This window comes from Phalaenopsis equestris, unplaced genomic scaffold, assembly GCF_001263595.1.
Source record: "Phalaenopsis equestris unplaced genomic scaffold, ASM126359v1 Scaffold000233, whole genome shotgun sequence".
Classification (NCBI taxonomy): Eukaryota; Viridiplantae; Streptophyta; class Magnoliopsida; order Asparagales; family Orchidaceae; genus Phalaenopsis; species Phalaenopsis equestris.
Window position 1 is genome coordinate 652634 of NW_018164675.1, and position 23107 is coordinate 675740.

Below are 23107 nucleotides of genomic sequence, written 5' to 3' on the forward strand. Positions count from 1 at the left end.
TACTCACAAAATTTATCAAAAAGTTCTTGCATTTAACAGAATTTACTAAATTAGTTTTCAAATAGTTTTTTTTTTTTCATTTAACCCTCTTAGGATTTATTGAATATGAATTTACATGATTTATTAAATCATATTAGCTTAAATATCATATGTTGTCGTGCATGCATTTAGAGAAGCTCAACTGCGAAAAGGCAGGTGAGGGCAAAGGGGGAGAAAGAATAGGGTTACCTTTCTAATGGTTTCTGTTAAGAGCATAAATATGGGATTTCCATAGACCTATGTACTACATGATTTCGTTGTTGCCTTTTCAGGTAGTTGTATCGTGGTCACGGGTTTTGGTCACCGAGAGGTGAGAGTTTATGACCAAGTGAGTTGAAGCTTTAATTGACAACCATCTCTAGAATTGGTGTAAGCCCAAAGATTTGAGCTACTTCACTCATGGATTTCAGTAAAGTTTATAAGTCCCATTTTTATCTCTTAGAATATGCTTGAGCTTCCTACTCATATAAATGGAATTCATATTAGTTCAGATATTGAGATGGAGCTATTAACATTTTTTCCTCATAGTATGACTTGTATTAGTCCTTTCTATGATTTTATTACATTGAAATATAAGTCTTAAACTTATAAAATGAGCTTTAGCCCAAAAAATCAATTTGATTATCTAGATCTTAAAGGCCAATCATAGGATGATCGAAAGCAATATTAATCCTTTGTGTATTCAATGCTTGTATTTTATTATTGACTTTCGATAAGAGCTGTTCTAGTTTTATAGCCGATTTCGCATGGAATTCCATAATTAATTGAATTTAATTAAACTTTGTGATATGTAGAAATAATAACACCGGATTTAATCATGAGTTGTTCTTGAAGATAGCCTCACTTGATGTATAATTAAATTCAGTGGCTTGCCCATTTAGCTAACCCTTAAATAAAATAAAGCATGTCATGCTCATATAAAATTCGTGAAAAGTTTTAGAAATGCAAACACCGATTCTTGAAACAGTCTTGAAACTATCATTTCATAATTAGACCCACAAATTTACAGTATGTCGGCATTTTGATATATCATATTTTTTTCATGCACTTAATATATATTATTTTATTTTTTTATTCAAGACAATTTTATAAGTCCAGATTAACAAAGAATATCAATTATCTTCTATTATAATACAATATTTGTTCATAGTCAAATTGGGCTTAAAATAATTAAGTCATACGAGTTCAATAAGGTAATCACAACATTCTACTGGTTCATTATACCAAGCACACCCTTGCAAAATCATTCTTTTCCCTTATATAAGGTTTTTTTTTTTTGGAATTTGCATATATACTTTATATTTGTCAGGCAGACACACATAAACACATAAATATTGTGTGGCATGCATGTGAATTTAATGCATTAATATTTTAGACTTATAGATGACAAAAATGTATTTTACTTTTAAATAATAATAATAATACTATTTTTTTAATATCATATTAGGTTTCATTTCGAGCAGCTCTGTCATTCAGTAAAGTTTTTTTTTTTTGAAAAATGTGTTGGAGCATGGAAGGTTTCTCACATAAAAAATAGTGAAAATTTTGTTCTTGCGAATAGCTTTGGGAGATACTCGAAGGCACTATTTTACTAAATATCTGTTTGGGGCAGCGGTGCAGTGGCGATGCGGCATCGCACCATAGTTTTGTATATTTGAGCAAACTGTATTTTGACAGTTTTTTTGAAATTCGTATTTTTTCAGCGGTCTTGGCTAAGTTCGGTGAAAGCTTTCTATCTATGAATATATTATTTTTAAAAAATATAATTAAGCCCATAACTTTTAAAATATCAAATTATTTTATAACAATTTATAACTATTTTTAATTAAGACCTGAAGTTTTCACAAATTATTTTATAACCTTAATATGCAAATATATAAGATTGTGTTGCATATGTGTTTTTATTTCTAAGCAGAAGTTGTTAATACTTTGGTGTCTTACTGAAGTTTCAAAATTTTGATTATTATACTATTCTTTCAATAATTTTATCAAACAAGGGCAGTATGGTCTTTTTTTTACAAACTGACAGCTAGGGGTGTAAACGAACCGAACACGAACGAACAAAGCTTGTGTTCGTGTTCGGTTCGTTTAAAATTTAGTTTGTTTGAAATAAGCTCGTATTCGTTTCTTAACGAACGAGTCGAACACGAACCGGACACAAGCTGTTCGCGAACGACTAGCCAGTTTGACATCCCTAATATTAATATATAAAAATAATATTATATATTAATTATATAACTTATATTATATAAATATACAATATCTATATTAGTATATTACTACTATAGTATATTAATATATTATTATTATTAATTTATTATATATTATAATTTATAAAATTTAATGTTTTAAAATATCATAAATTTTTTATATATAATTATTTTAAATTATTTTATATTTCAAACAATAACGATTCGAACACGAACGAACGCATCACTGTTCTTGTTTGGTTCGTTTAACAAACCGAACGAAAAAAATTTGTTCATGTTCGTCTCGTTTACTTATCGAACGAATCAAACACGAACTTATTGACGAACCGAACACGAACTGTTCGCGAACAACGAGCTTTTTTGACAGCCCTACTGACAGCTGGTTTGACAGAGCTGCACCAAACAGACAACCAGATTTTCTACAACTGCTTCCTCACATTAACTTTCTGGGACAGCTGCCCAAACAGAGCCTTAAAGTTTGAACACAAAAAACTTCAATTTCAATTTCTTGTTAAAAGAAACCTCATAAAAAAATTGGTGCTATATAACAATACGAAAAATTATTCCATGCGGATCGGCGTCCGCACAGCTTGCGTGCGGACGCCGATCCGAACCGTAAATTACATGATTTACGTTCCTGATGTATTTCGGTGGGCCCCACCTAAAATTTTTTAATTTTTTTTTTAAAAAACGAAAATAATCCTGACCGTAGATCACCGTGAACTACGGCCAGGATCGAACACCGCATGCAGAGATAAATGCGGTGTCCGCAAGCAATAATCCCCCATAACAATACGGGGGACTTCTCAGCTCCCTCACTCGATGTCTCTCTGCTAAAAGAAACTTTGGAGGACCAAAGATGGTTCTCTACTCCTCGATTTCATCTCTTCGATCTCTTTCTCGATTCCCATCAATGGATTTCGCCGATAAATCTGCCTTATTTCGCCGACACACTACAACTTTTTCCGTCGTCACCTTCAGCAAAGATAACCTCAGGCAAAGGCGTCGTGAAATTCCCGCACAAATTGCGTGTCGACAATCCCGCTTCCTCTCCATGGCCACCAAGATCCACCACAAGTACTCCAACATGCGCTCGTCTTCCACTACAGAGGCTCAGAGCATAGAACCTGTTGCTTCCGGAGCGGTCATTGTCAGATTCCTGTTGCATAGTCTCCGTTTTATAGCGCTTGGTGCGCTTGCGGGTTTTGGTGTGCTTGTGATAGCGTCTCAGAGAGCTGTTGCGTCGAATTTGAGCGTGACGGGTGCTGAGGTAGGGTTTTCGGGGCATGTACCGCTGGCGCTTAGAGGAGCGTGGCCGAAGTTTTTGCAGGTTCTTCAGGTTTTCAAGGACCAGGGATTGATTCTGGCAGCTTTGTTGGGTCTGTCAGCTTTCTTTTCAATGGCGGAAACGTCGATTACCACCTTATGGCCGTGGAAGGTAAGTCTACATTAACGTGAGTGGGAAAAGTTGCGATTAATCATTGGAGAGTTTGCCTATTCTCTGATGAGGGTCATCAACTAGATATAGAGCTTCAAATCATTTTTTTCCTTCCCTCTATTTTGAAGTCATTTTGCAACCAATATTTGCTGTTTTCCAGATTTCCCACAAAAAAAATGCGATGGCTCAAATCACGTAGGGCTTTGGCTGTGTGATGCTAAACTCTAGGGATTTGATTTTACCGTGGTCTCATTATTACTAAATTACCTGAACTGTATTTATACTGGTTGTGATTTCATAACTGATTCCTCATCTGCCTCTCTTCGTTAAGATGTTGTAAAAGTTTTCGATTTAGCCTTGGAATAGTGATAGCAGTGTGTCCTTGAAGTGGTAATGACCCTTGGAATATTTGTTGTGGATTATGGGGGTGGTGACTTGAAGAATTTGTCGGCCAATCATTGGATGTGGGACAAAGTTGAGAGCACTATTCTTGGATTTGAAAATTAAGGCTGATGAATGGAGAAGGATTGAGGTTATAGATTTGATTGGAAGGGGTATATGAATGTATGGAGATGTGTTTTGGAGTTGGATACATTCTTTGAAGTATACATGAATTTTGGTGGAGGGTTTTCAAGACTTGATCTAGAAAACCCTAATTTTGTTCTACGATCTTATGTTTGTATAATGATTTTGATGATTGATGTGCCAAGAATTTTATCTAAGGTTAGTGCATTAGTGAATGATTTTACTTCAACTTAAGTTAAAAATACAAATTAAGATTAAGTTGGTGTTTGGCTACAAGTAGGATTTAAGTTAAATAGGATTTACTAAATCCAGTAATTTTGAATTTATCAAATCTAAATATTATTAAATCCGAACTAATGTTTGGTTCATATAAGGTTAAATCTAAATAAATCTATTTGATGTGTTTGACATAAATCTATTTGATATTTTTTTTTCTGCGTTAAATCCGTTAAATCCAACTAATAAGTGGCTTTAATAAATTCGGATTTAATAAACAAAATAAGCAAAAAATTGTATTTAACTTAACAACGAAATTATCTAATCTATTTATTGTGTTTGGCTTGATTTATGTTAAATCTAATTTAAATCCTTTTAAAAGTACGGTATCAAACACCCCATAAATGTATATTGAAGTTCATGTCCGACTTAAGTAAAGTTGGAGGCTTCATTAGTTTGAGTGAATCCATTCGACATCATTTGATCAAAGCTTAAAGGCCAAACTATTTTTTTATAATTTTTTGAATAAAATATTTTATTTGAGTTGTTGAGGATATCAAGATAACTTGCACACACATATAACTAAAAAAAAAAAAATCCATGTAATAAGTTGAATTAACAAATTTAGAGCTAACCTTATTGTCTAATATTGAATTGTATTGTATGATCAAGCTGATCTCATGTTCAAATTAATTTGATCTATTTGATTATTTAATAATTGTTGAAAGTTGGTCTTATGATCACACTTTATGATATGCTATATTTCAAATAAAATCAATTGAATTAATATTTAAAGATAAAGAGAGGGCGGGAAGGAGGGAGGGAGGGAGGGATTCAAAAGACAAAACTAATTGTATTGTATAAAGTTCATTGTTTTATGCCACATGATTCCTCATTCAAAATTAATTCATATTATAAAATCAAGAATGTGCAGTTCAATCAGTTGACAACTTGAAACTCTAATTCAAATTCACATTAATTGAAGATTTATGTGATGTTGGTTGATAATTATTGCTAGGTTGTTATTAATAACGGGTTGTTAGCTAAGAGTATGAATTTATACACTTATAAATCCTAAGGCCTAAGGGTGAGAATCTAGATAGAGAAAATTAAAGAGTATACCAAGCCATCTGCGTATTATAAAACTTCCATCCTCATATTTGAGAATTTGGCTATCCAATTTTTCTTTTAGTGATTTAGAGTGAGAGATCCTGGATTTCGACAAAAGCTTTTGCTAAAGGTTGATTTTCCAGTGGGTGTGCTAGAAGTGGCCACGCTGTCGCTTTGAAGTGGATTTTGATTAACAAGCAGGTTGTAATAGGAGTAATGCATTTCTTTTATTGGGTATTAGTATTTTAGATTTCTCTATTATTTATGCAAGAAAAAATTTTCCGCTTTAAGTTAGCAGATGGGAGATTATTATAAATTCTGAGAGTAGAGGTTAAGTCTATTGGGTGGCTAAATTACTATACATTAGCTCACATTATTTATCTTTTTTCTTTCTTATCTTACCTAATTTATTTTCATGCTGCCGAATTTTCTATTTCATATATACTAATGCAATTTAGTTAAATCAGTAGCTTAGGCATTTTTGACATTACTTTTTATTTTGATTTTTCTATCAAGTTGTTTAAAACATCAAAAATAATTTTTTGTTGTTTTCATTATTTTCTAAATATGAAATTGTGACCACTCAACAAAATGCACTATGCCTGGGAGCCTCTCTTGTCTTGTTGGCCAACTCCTCTTTTGCCACTAGCTAGTGCCATGCTGATGCTACTGACATCACCATTTTGTTCACCAACTCTTTCTGTAGTGGTGCGTTGACCGCCTTCAACCCACAAAATAAATCGAACTATGCAATATTAAAATAAAAAACAAAAAAAAAATTCTACATTTAAGATACCATTTTATTTTTTTTGGATATCAAAACATAAGCAAAAATACAATGGAAAACTAAAAACTAAAATTAAAAGTGATCTCAAATTGCCCCTTAGAGATTCTACTATATATTTAACTTAAGATTATTTCTCAGGAGCAGGCAAAATTGAGCGCCTATGCCAGGCAACATTGTCAGTCAGTACGTAAGCATGAGCTCAATGGTCTTTTGATTATTAAGTGCTGCAAGGTTATATGGTTTCCAATCTCTAGCTATTTATAGATGTTTTAGAAAGCATTAGCTTTGCGGGAGAAATGCACAAAGGTTAATGGTCATTTTTGTTAAATTAGTTCAACAATTATAGGAACTTTGAATTTTTAAGTTGTTAATTATTACATAATGATTTATGTTGAATAACACTTATTTGCATTCTTTTTTTTGAAGTTTACACGCATCTCCTTGTTATGATACATCCTAGATGAAATTTTTTTCTGAGATAATCTATTATTAAACTTTATATCATTTTATTTCATCAGGTTCGTGAGCTGGCCGATAAAGAACCTGAAAATGGTGTTTTCCGGATGCTTAGTAGTGATGTTACACGTTTCCTGACTACCATTCTTATTGGAACCACGTAGTGAAAATTGTTTTATGATCTTTATTCTAATATTATACTTTTAATAAAATGATTTTCAATACTTTTCTGACAACTTTTTTCTTTTTGTATGTTATAGGGTTGTCAATATTGGTGCAACGGCCCTTGCCACTGAAGCAGCAACAACAATTTTTGGTGAAGCTGGAGTTAGTGCTGCTACAGCTGTTATGACTGTATGTCTCATATTTTATTGGGAAGTGTGATACTTGTTGTTTAGATTTTTATTCGAACATATTGAAACTTATGTGCAGTATTTGGTCTTTATTTTATTGCTTGAATTAATTGAATCACATATGTGAGTTCTTTCACGTGCAATAAGAAGGATTTCAAGGGATTTGACAAACCTTTTTTATTAGGCTGAAGGAGAGAAAAATATAAGAAATGAGGAAAAAATTGCATAACTAGTATTAGTTAAATTACGAATAAGCATCCCATGAAAAAAATGGGCTGTTTCATATTTTTATTCAACATCAAAATAAGCAATTTTGTTCCTCATAAATGTAAGGACATTTATTTATCTTTTTCCAAGTTGGAGGTTAAATCACATCCGACCCAATGGGATCCAAATAGTACATATTGAATCTCCTTGCCTTGTCCTTTTGAATGATTATCTTTGGAGCTATTACAAATATTTGAAGAAAGCTTCACATCCCCCTATTTGCCATTGGTTAATCGTATGACTTTTATTTGGTTTTATTTTAGTTTATGTCAATTATACTATACAGTGCCTATACTAAGGCACATGGCCTGTTGGCATACTTTGCATTTTCAAAATTTGTGTTATGTTTCTCTCACAATGCCCTCCTATTGTTTTTCTTATTTTAGGCTTTATCTGTAAATACACACATACAAAAGTGGGATTTTACTTCATTGCTGCCACGCATCAATTTTGTAGAAATAGTTAAACCTTGAGCAAATTTAGCTGCTCTATTGGTTGCCTCTTCAGCATTGAGGATAATTTATTGTTGTGCTAGAGCAGAAACTTGTTCACCTGTTTTAGTATTTTGTTTCTCACGCTCATAACTTCACGACTTCATCTACACTAAACTGAAATTTTCTCCATAGCGGATCACACTTTCTACATTTTGCTTTGATAGTTCATTCTAAGGCACTGACATGGGAGTTTTCCTTAAAAGCCTGAACCGGTTTGGCCCAAACCGGTTCAATTGGGAGATGGGAGCTGACCCACCCCCTTTTTCTGTTTTCATTTCCCGCTTATCTATCTCCTATTTATATATGTTTGGTTTTTAGGTTTTCAGCTTATGTTATTTTATCTGATCTCAGTTTGTGAGGACAACCACCGACATCTTGTTTTTCCCTTCGATGGCTGTATCCGACGGAAAGGGTAGTGCTTCGGCTGTATCTCTATCCCCCCATGATGATTTATTTCTCTGACTTCCTCCTCCGTCATTCTTCCTTACCACAACTACTTTTCCCCGCAGTTTCCCGCATCCAACATCCCGTCAGCCTTCCACTTCCACATTCCTGCCGCTAAACTCATCCCCGTCAGCCTTCCACTTACCGCCCCCCTGTTGTTAGACCCCACCCTCTACTGAACCGCAACCCACAAGAACCGTAACTTCCTGCCGCCATCACATCCTACAACCTTTGTGGCCTACTGCTAGCTGGTTGCTCCTCCCGTTTCCCAGCAAGTATCCCATGCAGCCCAAGCTCCGCCTACAGCTGCCGAGGGGCCTCACTGCCACCTGCACTCCCTCCCTCCTATTTTCTCTGATGCAGACCCCCATGCCCTCACATCATATTGCTGCTAAACCCACATCCTCCCAATTCAGCTGCTGTCCCACGTTCCCAACCTGCTGCCCTACCTTCCAACCTACCTCCCGGCCCCCCAACAAATCTTCCCACGAACTTAACCCGCTTCCTCCCTCCTCCAGCTCACCTTCCAGCTCTGTTGGTCCCTTTCCCGCATTCACCCTTGCTGTCCCAAGCCTCCAGTTCCACCGGACCAACCTCCAGCACTCCCTTAGGATACAATTTCGAGATTTTCGTTTTGTCGTTTTATGTTTTGGTGAAGTTTTTTCAGTTTGTGTGTGTTGTAACCGTATTTTCCTATTAATAAAAGTTGGTTTGGGCCTTCTCTTTCGGTATTATTTGGTATCAGAGCTAGCCCAACCCTAATCCCTATCCTAAAGTTCCCTAACATCTGCCTTACCCCCAACCAGAAAATATTCCTTCCTACCCAGAACCACCCATTCCAAAACTAAACCCTAAATCTTTTTGCTAATTTTTAAGATCGGCAATCCCAAATCAAAATTTACACACATTTAATTATTCTCATGCACCATCTTTCACCTCCCAACCCTAAACCTTAGTCATGTCACTGATGAGATACATGACCGAGCCTATCTGAGAGGAGATATAGTGAGAGATCCGCCGACTTCGACGATGGATTTCATACATTGAAGATGAAATCCAATGAGAGGCTACCCTCGATTGTGATTCAAAAGGTCGAAGTGAAGAACGAGAAGATATGATGATGAAGCGGGAAACACGACGCCAATTTCTACTTACTACCTCCAATAGTTGCAGACTCTAGCTTTCGAAGCAGAGATACCGCAACACCAAACGACCCCCCTGACTGCTATCTAACGAAATCAATCCGTAAGTCTGTGACAACCAGAAAATGTAGTAAGTTCCACGGATTTGGACATGTTGAGGCATAATGCACAACCGGGGGAGTGATATATTTCACTGAGTTGGACGTCATCGAAAAGTTGGGTAAAAACACCGCAGACACTGAAGGCAGTAAGGACATAAACGGGGAGTACCAGCTTACAGTTGAAGAGATGAACGATGATTAGAAAGAAGAGGAAGACTTTCGAGAGGATTCTCCACTTGCAACTAGCAAAAAAGAGACACCAACAAATTCAGTTGAACCTGAGATAAAGACTCCAACAGAGGTAACAGTCACCGCTCTAGAAGGTAGTGACTCTGAGGTATTGGGTAGCCCAACATATCATGAGATTATTGTGCCTCGAGTTAGCATCCTGTGGATGGTAAGAGGAACTTCAACATGAATGATCTTGGATATCTACAAGGGTTATGAGTTTGATGAGTTGATATCAAATACATGTCTACCACGGATAATCGAGATGCAGATTTTTCAGATGTATAGTTCTCCTGAGTTGCCTCGACTGAGGGAGGTCTAACATGTTTGAAATTAGGGGTGTAAACGAGTCGAACACGGCTCGCGTTTGGCTCGTTTATATTTTGAACTCAAAAAATATGTTCGTGTTCGGCTTGTTTGCTTAGCCAGCCGAACACGAGCCGTTCACGAACAAAGAGGCATTTTGACAACCCTAATCATGTGGCCATATGATGTTAAGGATTGAGACAAGATTTAAAACATCATTTGAAACTAATTTAATAATTTTTATTTTATTATCTTCATTAATATTTATCTTTGTAGCCTTGTAGTCAATTAAATTTTTTAAAAATACTACTCATCAAAGATATATCTATATATATATATATATATATAATTGTATCTAAGGATTTACCTAAATGTTTTTTCTAAGCTATTGTAACTTATTTTTGGGAGGAAAATTAAACTAATATTTTACAAGTATATGTATTATGGAAAAAAAAATCTTCATTGAATTCCGCATTTAATGTTTTTTGGAGTTTTTCGCGAACGAGCCGTTTTGACAACCCTATTTAAAATAACTTCATTGTGTTTCATTTCGAGAACATTACATGGAGGTATTTAAAGGTAACTTTTATGTCAGCATGGGACACCTCGTTAGATATTTGGATGAAAGAGATAACCCCAACTTTGTAGTGGGCCCAAGAAGCTTGATGGAGACAAAAATTCTGCAATGAGATCCAGATCTTATCTAGGGGGAGGAGGCCTCTCTCGAGGGAGTGCCATTGAGAATGACGCAACTTGCCACATATTTCATTACGGAATTGAGTTTCCTCTCATACCTATTACTTAACCCCCGCACGCTAGACACGAGAAGTGGAAAAAGATGATTTCAAATGTAAGGGCTTGAGAGTTGCATTGTGGGAACCCACCTATATATGCAGTTCCCGCTCAGGATGTGTCAAAAGAGGATGATTAACTATTCTACCATAATGTGTTGACTTACTTCGTACCATGAGGATCCAGAAGCTTCGATGAATGAGGTTGAAGCTCCCCTAACCTTAGGAGAATGACACGAGTTTTTCCTCCAAAAGTTGAACCATTTTGACCCAAACCGCTTTAGGGAGAGAGGGGGGCTGAACCGGTCCCCTTTTTCATCTTTTTATTTGACGTGAAATTTCCCCCATTTTTGTTTTCATTTTCCACCGATCAATCTCTTATTTATGTGTGTTTGCTGTCTATGTTTTCAGCTTATGTTTTTTTTTCTGATTTCAGTTTGTGTGGAAAGCCGCCAAAGTCCTATTCAGGGCTGTAACCGACGTAAAGGGTGGTGCTTCGGCTGTATCCCTTTCCCCCTGCAGTGATTTATGTCTCCCACTTCCACCTCTGCCATCTTTCCTTACCACGGTTTCTTTTCCCCATAGTTTCCCGCATCCAGTGACTTTTCAGCTTTCCACTTCCACCTTCCTGCTGCTTGACTCGTCCCCGTCAGCCTTCCATTTCCTGCCCGCCTGCCGTCAGACCCTTCCATCTGCCCCCCCCCAAGAACCGTACCCTCCTGCTGCCATCACATCCTACGGCCTTTGTGACCTGCTGCCAACCGGTTGCTCTCTCCAGCAAGTCTCCCCTGCAGCCCAAGCTTCACCTACAGCTGCCGGCGGGGCTCACTGCTACCTGCACTCCCCTCCCTTCTATTTTCCCTGCCGCAAACCCCCAGGACCTCACATCATATTGCTGCTAAACCCCTCACATCCTCTCAATTGAGCTGCTGTCCCACCTTCCCAACCTGCTACCCTATCTTCCAACCTACCTCCCAGCCGCCTAACAAATTTTCCCGCCATCTAACTTGCTGCCTCCCTCCTCCAACTCACCTTCCAACTCTGTTGGTCCCTCTCTCACATTCACCTTTGCTGTCTCAAGCCTCCGGATCCACTGGGCCAACCTCCACTGCCCCCTTGGGATACACTTTTGAGGCGTTCGTTGTGTCGTTTTATGTTTTGGTGATGTTCTTTCAATTTATGTGTGTTATAACCCTATTTTCCTATTAATAAAAGTTGTTTTTTGTGGTTTAGGCTTTCTCCTCCAGAATCAGGCACTTCCTTGCTTTCACCCACATCTTAGCATTTGCTCCTCAAACTATACTAGCATTATGAAACTAAATTTCTTTTTTTTTTTCACTTTAAGTTTAAATGCTTGTGAGTCTGTCTGTCCAGCTACCTTTCTGAATTATTTAATGACATGTTATTACCATATTAATTTCAGGTTGCAATTTTACTACTTACAGAAATTACTCCGAAAAGTATAGCTGTTCATAATGCTACTGAGGTTGCCAGATTTGTTGTCAGGTCTGGACATCGCTCCTTGATTTTGTGGAATGGTAGAATTTAGCCTGAGATATTTATCATTTTTGTAGTTGTAACTTATAGAATTTTATACGAGAAAGAATGCATTGAAATTCTTATACCTGTCAAATGTCATGTGATGTAACTAGGTCAGGCCTGTTGCATGGCTTTCCTTGGTCTTGTATCCTGTTGGAAGAGTTGTTACTTTTCTATCCATGGGAATGCTGAAGATACTAGGATTGAAAGGTAGAAGGTAAGTAGTGTACATAACACTCTATCGTTCGAATTGCTTATGCTTTATTTTACATACATATATGATTTTTATATACCAACTGTGTTTCTTTATGGGAATTCGCATTGTATATTTTTGTTTCAGTAATCCCGTATGTCAAATACTTAACTGCATTGTTAAGGAGACATGAATTCACATTTCAGTTTTAATAATGTACTTAAGCTAGGGATATCTCAAAGATATAATGGCTCATGCTTTTGCTATTATATTTTCTTTTAATAGTTATATCTATAAGTTATTTGGATGGATAACAAAGTCGCTGTAACTTAAAAAACACTTACACGTTCGGGCTATCTAAGTGAAAAGAAATTCCAGTGACAACTTTACTTCCAATTTGTTCTTTTTGAACTATTAATTGTTCTACATATAGATAGGTTCATGTTGGTTGAAGAAAATACCATCATTAGCAAAAAGATACTTGCTTTGAAACTACAATCATATTGGTTCTGATGCTTGTTTTAGCAAGTGTTATCTTTACAGATGCCATGCTTACTTCCGAGATACATTTCTATTGAAGCAAACTGACATTCTATTTTGTGATCAATTTTGGTAATGCGTGAGAATGAAGTTGTTGATCACTGAGAAGATATCTAGATTATTCAGAATCAGGATTAAGAGTTTATAGTTTCTTGGAAGATCTACTGTTCTAGTCAAACTTTTTCCTTGATCTTTTAGAAGAAATAGTTTATTAAACCATTTGGACTGTATAGGATCAGGATGCTAGTTTGATATACCAAACTAGTTCAACGCCCTGCACATGTCCAAGAGCACGTGCATAGATTTTTTTTTGAAAAATGAGCTATATCTGATACATCCTTTATTTAAAGCAATTTGAACATATGTGTCCTTTGTTTCTGAGAAAACAATAATAAATAGCTACCTCGATTATTTGTTTGCAAGATTCCATTCTTTTTTATTTTTTTATTCCTCAAAATTTTTTAGTCCTGGTGAACTTTATTGTTAATTATTGGCATACCTGGCCATTATTTAGTGAACCGTATGTCACCGAGGATGAATTGAAGCTGATGTTGAGAGGTGCAGAGTTGAGCGGTGCTATAGAAGAAGAGGAACAGGTGATGATTGTTCAGAATCATCAGCTTGGTATTTATTCATAGCATCGTCATCTTTTTTTTTACATCACTTTGAAACTATTCATAGATTTTACTGCGTCCAAACAAACTTTATAGCATCCGGTCAATGTTTTTATAAGTGATGATAAGTGGGTGATTTAGGCTGGGCATGTGTGATGCAGTACTAGACTTCTTCAAGATGATATTTGGCTTATTCTAGTTTTATTTTTATTCCTACAATTCCATTAAAATTTTAATGTATTTATTGTGAAGATAAATAATCAGTTGACTAGTTTTTTCACCGAGATTCCCTTTTACATTAAGCGGATGAGTTGGTTTAACTTTATTAAGATTTATTTAGTTTTAAAGTTGAATTACTTCAAATTACCTATGTGACTCTTTCTATAAACAAGAATGTAAAACATTGTTAAAAACTTATTCTTGTGGCTTAAATTCGATAACTATTCCTATTCTTTTTCCTAATGCCATTTTATAAATCTTAAATATTGTAATCCTTTACCTTGTATGAATTTAATTTGAAACATTGTATATTGATTTGTGAGATATGAAATAATTCTTTCTAATTTGACCAAGTATTTGATATAAGGAAATTTATATATTGATGTAGGAATGATATAAGGAAATATATGTTTTTTTGGCTCTATAAGCCTTTTTAAGAAATATCATAGTTTTAGATTAGATTTTATAAATCAGGCATATCTCTTAAAAAAATTTTTTTTGCACCTCCTTGCAACCTTTTATAGGACATGATTGAAAATGTGCTTGAGATAAAAGAGACGTATGTCCGGGAAGTGATGACTCCCCTGGTGGATGTAGTTGCAATAGATGCTAGTGCTACTCTAATTGATTTTAAAAAGTTATGGGAGAGCCATCAATACTCCAGGTAAGCTTAAAGGTGCTACTGATTTCACATATTATGCTCATCAGTGGTTTAAGTGAGTGGCTACTTTATTGCAGGGTGCCTGTATTTGAGGAGCGTATAGATAATATTGTTGGAATTGCATATGCTATGGACATGATTGAATATGTTGAGCAGGTTAGTTATGATACAATTTTATTTGTTTTGATGCGCATGATCAATGTTCTTTTTCTCAATCAGACATGCATATTCTGTATGAAATTTTCTTTTAATCTATTATTATTTTTTAGTTTTATACTACTGTATTGGCATCCTTATTTGATAGTGTTCCTTTTTTTCTTGCACAGGTGGAGAAACTGAAAGAATCTACTGTTAGAGAGATTGCACACATGCCAACCTACTTTGTGCCTGGTAATTAAAGTTGGAATTTCACCGTTGTAGAATAAGTGATAACAAAATCAGATTAAACGAACAAGTGCTTCAATAGATTCAATGATATTCTCTGAATCAGGAACTGTAGTATTGGCAGTGATATTGGCCCTTATACTTTTGTCATTTATCCTGAATTTAAAATGTTAAATTTTAGTGATTATATTCTTAAGTATTGGTGATTGAAACTTATTTTTATCTTTAACCATATCATAGATTCGATGTCAGTATGGAATCTTTTGAGAGAGTTCCGGATAAGAAAAGTTCACATGGCTGTCGTGCTAAATGAATATGGTGGAACCATTGGAGTATGTATATACATCAAGAGGCTTGGAATATTTTATTCTTTCATTTTTTTAACATTTTCTTAACTTATATATTTTTTTCTTTTTTTTTACTTTCTCTATTCTTTCTGTAAATTTTTTAAGATGTCAGTTTTATGTGGCTAATCTACTTTGTAAGATGCATTACATGCGCTCTGAACTTTCTTTGTAATCGGAGCTCATTTCATCCGTCATTTATGTTATTACTTTTGATTTAGCTTAGTCTTTCAATGGAAATACTTGGTTATGATTAACAAATAGCTTTTCAATTTTATTATAATTCTACTATAGAATACATGCTTTACAAACCCAAACACACATATTAATGCTAGCTCAAGCCATATGCTCTTTGGTTCAATTGATATCCTAGATTTTAGTTCAGCTCTTGATCTTCTTTAATTTAAATATTGAAAAAATTGTAGTGTTTACTTCAATGTGTAACTGACATTGTGCCTATTTATTTTTAAATGATATTGTTCTTGCATTCAATTAGTAAAACAATTAAAATAGGTTATATCATTTTAGATTTAATATAACTAAATTACAATTTTAAGGTTTTTTTTAAGCTTCTTTAAATCATAACCATTCAAAATATGTGATGAATGATAGATGTATGAGTATAAATGCATCTATAATTCCACGCAACTATAGTCTCTGAGGTGGTAGGAAGAAATGAAAATGCTTTAAAATCTCGAAAATTGTTGTCACTACTCAGCCTAATAGCTTAAAAGTAACCAAATCAAGAACTACGGTTGAACGATATTAACATTAAAATTACTTTCTACAGATTTATAGAATCTTTCAATATATAAAAGTGTCTTTAAGAAACCACATGAATACCATACCAAAAATCAAAACATTCAAAAATAGCAACAAAGCTTGTAGACAACATCTCAAACCAACACATAACTGTGTATTACTACTATGAAGAAAACGATGCAAGAAGAAACCATAATCACTTCATAACATGACACCTATCAGCTGTTGTCCTCCTGTAAACTAAGTCTCTCATATCGGACATATCAATCTATAGTTTTGATTTTCTTGAAAGAAATTATTAAATTCAACAGTAGGTTTTCAGTGAACAATTCTAATTTTAATATGCATTAAATTACAATGCGAATGCTATGCATAAATGACCAAAAGAAGTGTAATTCATTACTTATTCAAAGCATAAGCTTTCATTTTATTTAAGCATTCCCATTTCAATGTAAGTATTTATTCTTTTTAATCTCAAAGGGAGTATGTTCTGTAATCTGACTCACGGACTTATCGCAAGCAAATTTAGTGTGGGTTAGAATCTGATCCCACTGCTTGTTGTTCTTCCCTATAAAACACCTCAGGAGATTCCTCAAACTCCTATTCACCACTTATGTTTGACCATCTGTATGTAGGTGAGCTGCTGAGCTAAACTGAAGCTTAGTACCAAGCTTTCCCCATAAAGGCCTCCAAAAGTGGCTCAGGAACTTGACATACTTAGCATAAGTAATGGTCCTTGGTATCTCATGCAATCTCACTACTGCCTTGAAATATACATCAACTACATGTGATGCATCCCATGTGCTGTGACAAGGCTCAAAATGAGCCATCTTTGAAAATTTGTCAACCACTACCATCACTAAATCCTTATTCCGCTGTCCTAGGAAGGCCAACAATGAAATCCATACTAGCATTCAACCACGAAGCCTCTGGTACTAGTAATATTGTATATAGCCGTGTATTCGACCCTCAATTTTTTGCTAGGTGACAAACTCTGCACTATTTGACATACCTCTCTACATCTCACATGTATAGGCCAAAAAATTTTCTTTCACAAGTGCGAGGGTCTTGTCTCTGCCAAATGATCTGCAAATCATCCACTGTGACTCTCCTGTGTGATGGATTCTGTCAATTAACATATGGGAACACGTCCTATTTTGATGGAACATGTAGCCATCATAATGTGGTGTCGTCCTATAGATTCCAAATCTCCCTGAAGTTTTCATCCGTCTTGTATAATTCATTCACCACCTCGAATCCCACTATTCTACCCTACATAGAGGTGATCAATAAATGGTGACGACTCAAGGCATCTGCTACTAGATTCTGACTCTCTGCCTTGCTAAAATGAATCCAAGAACTCAACCCACGAAGCATGTTTGACCTTTAGCTTGCTCTTACTGTTTAGAAACCTCAGAGCCCCATCATTTGTGGATATGGTAAACTCACTAGTCAACAAATAGTGATTTCAATGATTTAGAGCTCTCACATTATCATAACACTCTTTATCATTTGTCGAATACTTCCTCCTGGTGTCACTCAACTTCTTACCGAAGACAATTGTGGGATGCCCATGCCTTCCTTTACTCAACACTGCTATAATCCCCACATTTGGAGTATCACATTCCACTTTGGAGTATCACATTCCACTTCAAATGACTGACTGAAGCCTAGTAGTGCTAACATTGGGGCCGGAGTCACCTTCTTCTTCAGTATGTCAAAGCTGGACCAAATGGCTTCTGTCCAATGAAACTTCTCTTCTTTCAAGGGCTCTGTCAGGATAACTGTAATTGCGTTGAAGCTCATGATGAATCTCCTACAAATGTCAGCCCTAAAAAATGCCTTAACTCTATAAAAAATTGTGGGGGTGTCCAACTTACAATAGCCGCTATCTTCATAGGGTTCATCTGAATTCCTACACCACATACAATATAAGCCAAAAAACATATCTGTGCCGTCATTAAGTTATACTTCTTCGGGTGGGCATGTAGCTTCTCCAATCGAAATACCTCAAAGATGATCCTCAGATGTTGCAAGTGTACTTCATATTTGCTGTAGATTAGGATATCATCAAAGAATACAATTATGAACTTTTCAATCTAAGCTCTGAACACCCGATTCATCAGCCTAATGAAAGTGCTAGGTACATTGGACAGTCCAAAAGACATAATTGTCTACTTATACAACCCATCTTAGGTCTTGAAGGCAGTCCTCAATTCATGCCTCTCCTCATCTTGATTTGATGATATTTGTCCTACAGGGCAATCTTGGAAAATATGACAACTCCATGCAACTGATCCAATAATGAGGTATAAGAAATTTGTACTTGATGGTGATCTTATTAATAGCTTGGCCATCTATATCCATTTTGCACGAACTATCTTCTTATGCACCTTCAAATCATGAACACATGGACTTGTGCTCTCCCTCAACCAACCCTCTAATAATAAGGTCTTGTACATGCCATTGCAACTTCTCATACCAATCTATAAGTAGAACTACTAGGGAGTGCCGATCCAGGGATGAGATCTATGACACAATGAATGTCTCTAAGTGGTGGTAGTTTCTTAGGTAAGCTGTCAATAATTATATCCTGAAAGTTAGTTAGTACCGACTGTATCATCTATGTTAACTCACTCTCCTCAGTCCCCTCTAATGTGACTTAAGGCCATCACCACTAGGGCCACCTGACTATAAAAAGGTGGTATGTGGGACCACGATCTCTTCTTCAACTTGAGTGTCAACTATTCCAGACTCCTTGATGTGCAAAAGAACTATGCTTTTATCCTCCTTGGTGACCGAGTAGGTGATTTTGAACTCATCATTCCGAGTCATGCAATCAAGCTACCAAGGTCTTCCGAACTGAGTGTGTTATTCCCCAATAGATATGCGGGACCACGATCTCTTCTTCAACTTGAGTGTCAGCTATTCCAAACTCCTTGATGTGCAAAAGAACTATGCTTTTATCCTCCTTGGTGACCGAGTAGGTGATTTTGAACTCATCATTCGGAGTCATGCAATCAAGCTACCAAGGTCTTCCGAACTGAGTGTGTTAGGCATCCATGGGCACAACATCACCCCATACCTGATCCTGCAGCTAGTCCCCAATAGATAACTCTACCGAACATTGTTGATCCAGGTCAAATAATAGGGCTGAGAATGCTTAGGAGTAAGCCAAGTCCATCTTCTTAACCATAAGAGTAGAGACCACATTTTTGCAACTCTCTCCAATAATAAGATGCTATCCTAACCAAGAGTGATCCCTCTTTGGTTCATCCTGCAGAGCCCTCCTTACAATTAACATCTCACCTCATCTCCATAGAGCTGATACTTCTCACCTTGCTCCTCTACCTCCCCTTCGTTCACTTCCTCCGATGCACCCTACTTGTTGAAGAAAACAACTGTGCTAGTATGACAACTGGAGGCAATGTGTTCATATCCATGTAACCATGACACTCGACACAAAGCTCTGATACCACTTTTTACATCCCAAAAGAGCCCTTAAGAGAGGTGGGCAACACAGGACTTAAATATTGCTTTTCGGCCCTACACCTAGCCGATGTGGGACTATTTGTCCGTGGAATTCTCCTTCACTCAATCACGTGACGCCCTCGTCACGGATCGGCATCTTTGACTGCTTCCTCACCTCTTGTCACCTCCCAACAAAGCTCTGATACCACTTGTAAACTCAAACAAAGAGTTTACAAAGCTCTGATATCAACAAAGCTCCCAACAAAGCTCTGATATCAATCAAGAATAAAAGAAATCAGATAGAATAAAAAGTTTCCTTCTTCTCAATACTGCAAAGAGGAAATATTATATTTACACGGATTATTTCCTTTTAGCTAATTATTTAGGTTGTGATTATGTACAAACTACTATTTTATTAGAAGTAAAGCAAAAGAAAAGACATTCAGCCTATTTGCTCAAAATAATGTCATGGTATCAGAGCCTGAATCCTTGAAATTTTAGCTTTTGTTATCTTTGGCTGGCATCTTCGACTGCTTCCTCACCGGAGCGCTCGTTCTTGTCTTTGAGTTCTGCGGAGTCTTCATTCGCTTTGTTTGAGTATTGCCGCTGTTCCTTCGATCGGACCTCTGGTGCTGTGTTCCACGGCATCTTCTTCGCCCCACATCTTCTGATACTTCGTTCTGTCGCGATCTGCTCGTTTCATCCGCTCGCTCGCTCCTGCGCGATCTATGGTGCGGCATCTCGTTCTCCCCTGCCGCGATCAGGTTGCTCGCTCCTGTGCGATCCGCCGCAATCCGCTCGCTTCCCGCGATATTCGCTCGTTCTGCTGCGGTATCTAGTGCGACATGTTGTTCGCTCCTGCCGCGACTGCCGCGATCTCCGCTACTGCAGCAAACTACCGTGATCCGCTCGTTCCTCTTTGTTTTGTTGCGATCCACTGCTTTCGATCGTTACGATCACGACCTAGTCAAACTTCGCGGCACTCTTCGATCTTCGACACTAGCCTTTGAATTTTATTTATCTTGGATATTTTGATCGAGATTAATATATTTAAAATGTCTTCTGAAATCTTAGCTATCAGATTTACGGGAATTATGCCGCATGGGAATTTCGCATGGGAATTTCAGCTCAGAATGTTCTTGAAAGGGAAGGAGTTTTGGGGCCATATTGATGGATCTTCCCCATCTCCTACTGAGACAAAAAATCTTGGTCATTGGGAAGCAAAGGATGCTCAAATTATTTCCTGGATTTTGGGATCTATTGAGGCTCATATGGTAAATAATTTACGATCCTTTAGAAATGTGGGAATATTTGAAGCGCGTTTATAATCAAGATAATTCTACGAAATGCTTCCAATTGGAACTTGACATGAATAATTATAGGTAGGGTAATCTTTCAATTGAACAATATTATTCTGGTTTTTTAAATTTATGGAGCGAATATACTGGTATTATCTATGCTAAAGTGTCAAAAAAGAAATTAGCTAGTCTTCAAGCTATTCCTGAAGAAAGTCGTCGTGATCAGTTTTAAATGAAACTGAGACCTGAATTTGAGACTGCTTGAGCTGGGTTGCTGAACAGAGATCTGGTTCCGCGTTTGGATGTTTGTTTTGGGCAATTATTGCGCGAAAAACAAAGATTGACGACACAAACTACTATTTGTACAACGGGTGGATTATCAGAAATAATTAATGTGACATATGTTACTAAGACCAAAGAAAAGGGTCCAGTGCAGTGCTACAGCTGCAAGAAATTTGGTCATATTGCATGGAATTGTGAAAATAAGGTATGTAATTATTGTAAGCAAAAGGGACATACTCTTACGGAATGCCCAACACTACCCCAAAATCGTAAACCTCAAGCACTTAATGTCACGGTATCCGACAATCTCGACAATCCTGCCTCGATTTCTACTGTTGCTGACAATAATCAATCAACTGTCACACCCTATATGGTTCAACAGATGATTCTCTCTGTATTTTCTGCTTTCGGCATTCAAGGGAAAGATACAACTATTTATTCGGTTACTTCTCCTTGGTTTGTTAATTCAGGGGTCACAAATCATATGACTAGCACTGCTGAGCTATTACATAACCAACGACCATATACTGGTACTCAACATATTTAGGTTGCTAATAGAAATAATTTTCAATTACGACAGTTGGTGATATTAACTCATCCTTCAAACATGTTTTGATTTCTCCTAAATTATCTACTAATTTACTCTCTGTTGGTCAAATTGTGGATAATAACTGTGAAGTACATTTTTCTCGTGATGGTTGTACTGTGCAGGATCAGGTGTCGGGGAAGGTGATAGCGAAGGGGCCTAAAGTGGGTAGACTTTTTCCATTGCAATTTACTATTCCTCAGAATATTTCATTAGCATCTTCAGCTGTTGAGAATAAGGCAGACATCCGACATAAAAGACTAGGTCATCCAAATGATTTGGTGTTGAAATATTTACATAAAAGTTGTATTTTTTATTTTACAGATAAGAATTTAGTAGTTGATTGTTCTGTTTGTAAACTTGGAAAAAGCAAGACATTACCTTTTCCTAGTTTAGGCAGTCGTGCCAATAAATGTTTTGACATTATTCATAGTGATGTTTGGGGAATTACACCAGTTGTTTCACATGCTCAATATAGATATTTTGTGACATTTATTGATCATTTATTGATGATTACAGTCGATTTACTTGGATCTATTTTTTACGTGCCAAAACATAAGTATTTACTGTATTCCAAGCATTTTTAGCATATGTTGAAACTCAGTTCTTCACTCGCATTAAAACATTACGATCTGACAATGACGGTGAATACATGTCTCATGAGTTTCAAGCATTTCTCCAGAACAAAGAGATTGTTTCACAACGTTCATGTCCCTATTCACCGCAGCAAAATGGAGTTGCTGAACGAAAAAATTGACATCTATTAAATACCGTGCACACATTACTGATAGAACAGAATCTTCTGTTCCAGCTAGATTTTGGATTAAAGCTTTATCTACTGCTGTTTATCTCATTAATCGCTTACCATCTCAACAATCGAAATATGAGTCTCCCTACTATCGAGTTTTTGATAAACACCCTAATTATTATACGCTACATATTTTCGGATGTGTTTGCTTTGTTCATCTACCTGCTCATGAACTTCATAAATTGGCAGCTCAGTCAGTACGATGTGCCTTTATGGGGCACAGTCCTAATCATAAAGGTTTTGTGTGTTATAATTCGATTAATAGTCGATGACATATTTCTCGAAATGTGATTTGAACATGAATATTACTTTCAACATCATGTGTCCACATCAGATACAGTTATTTTCATAATTTGATAATTCTTCTGTTGAGAAACGGTTCAAGCCAGATATTGTCTACACACGACGCCTGCCCCCTTCACCTTCAATCCTCCCCGACCTTGATCCAAAAATTACTCCAATAAGTATTCAACGATCAACCCGACGTATCCGTCCTCCA

The 23107-nt window shown here is 36.4% G+C and overlaps 1 protein-coding gene across 1 annotated transcript in view; it reads left to right on the forward strand.

Moving 5' to 3' along the window:
• Positions 1-3057: 3057 nt before the first annotated feature.
• The window catches only part of LOC110023867 (DUF21 domain-containing protein At1g55930, chloroplastic-like), a 56498-nt gene continuing 36448 nt past the window's right edge, over positions 3058-23107 (forward strand). Inside the window, exons 1-10 of the mRNA XM_020723493.1 lie at positions 3058-3687; positions 6844-6941; positions 7042-7135; positions 12331-12408; positions 12560-12663; positions 13694-13775; positions 14537-14676; positions 14751-14829; positions 15000-15063; positions 15298-15389. Coding sequence (XP_020579152.1) covers positions 3109-3687; positions 6844-6941; positions 7042-7135; positions 12331-12408; positions 12560-12663; positions 13694-13775; positions 14537-14676; positions 14751-14829; positions 15000-15063; positions 15298-15389 — 1410 coding nt within the window. The 5' untranslated portion in view covers positions 3058-3108. The remainder of the gene's footprint in view (positions 3688-6843; positions 6942-7041; positions 7136-12330; positions 12409-12559; positions 12664-13693; positions 13776-14536; positions 14677-14750; positions 14830-14999; positions 15064-15297; positions 15390-23107) is intronic.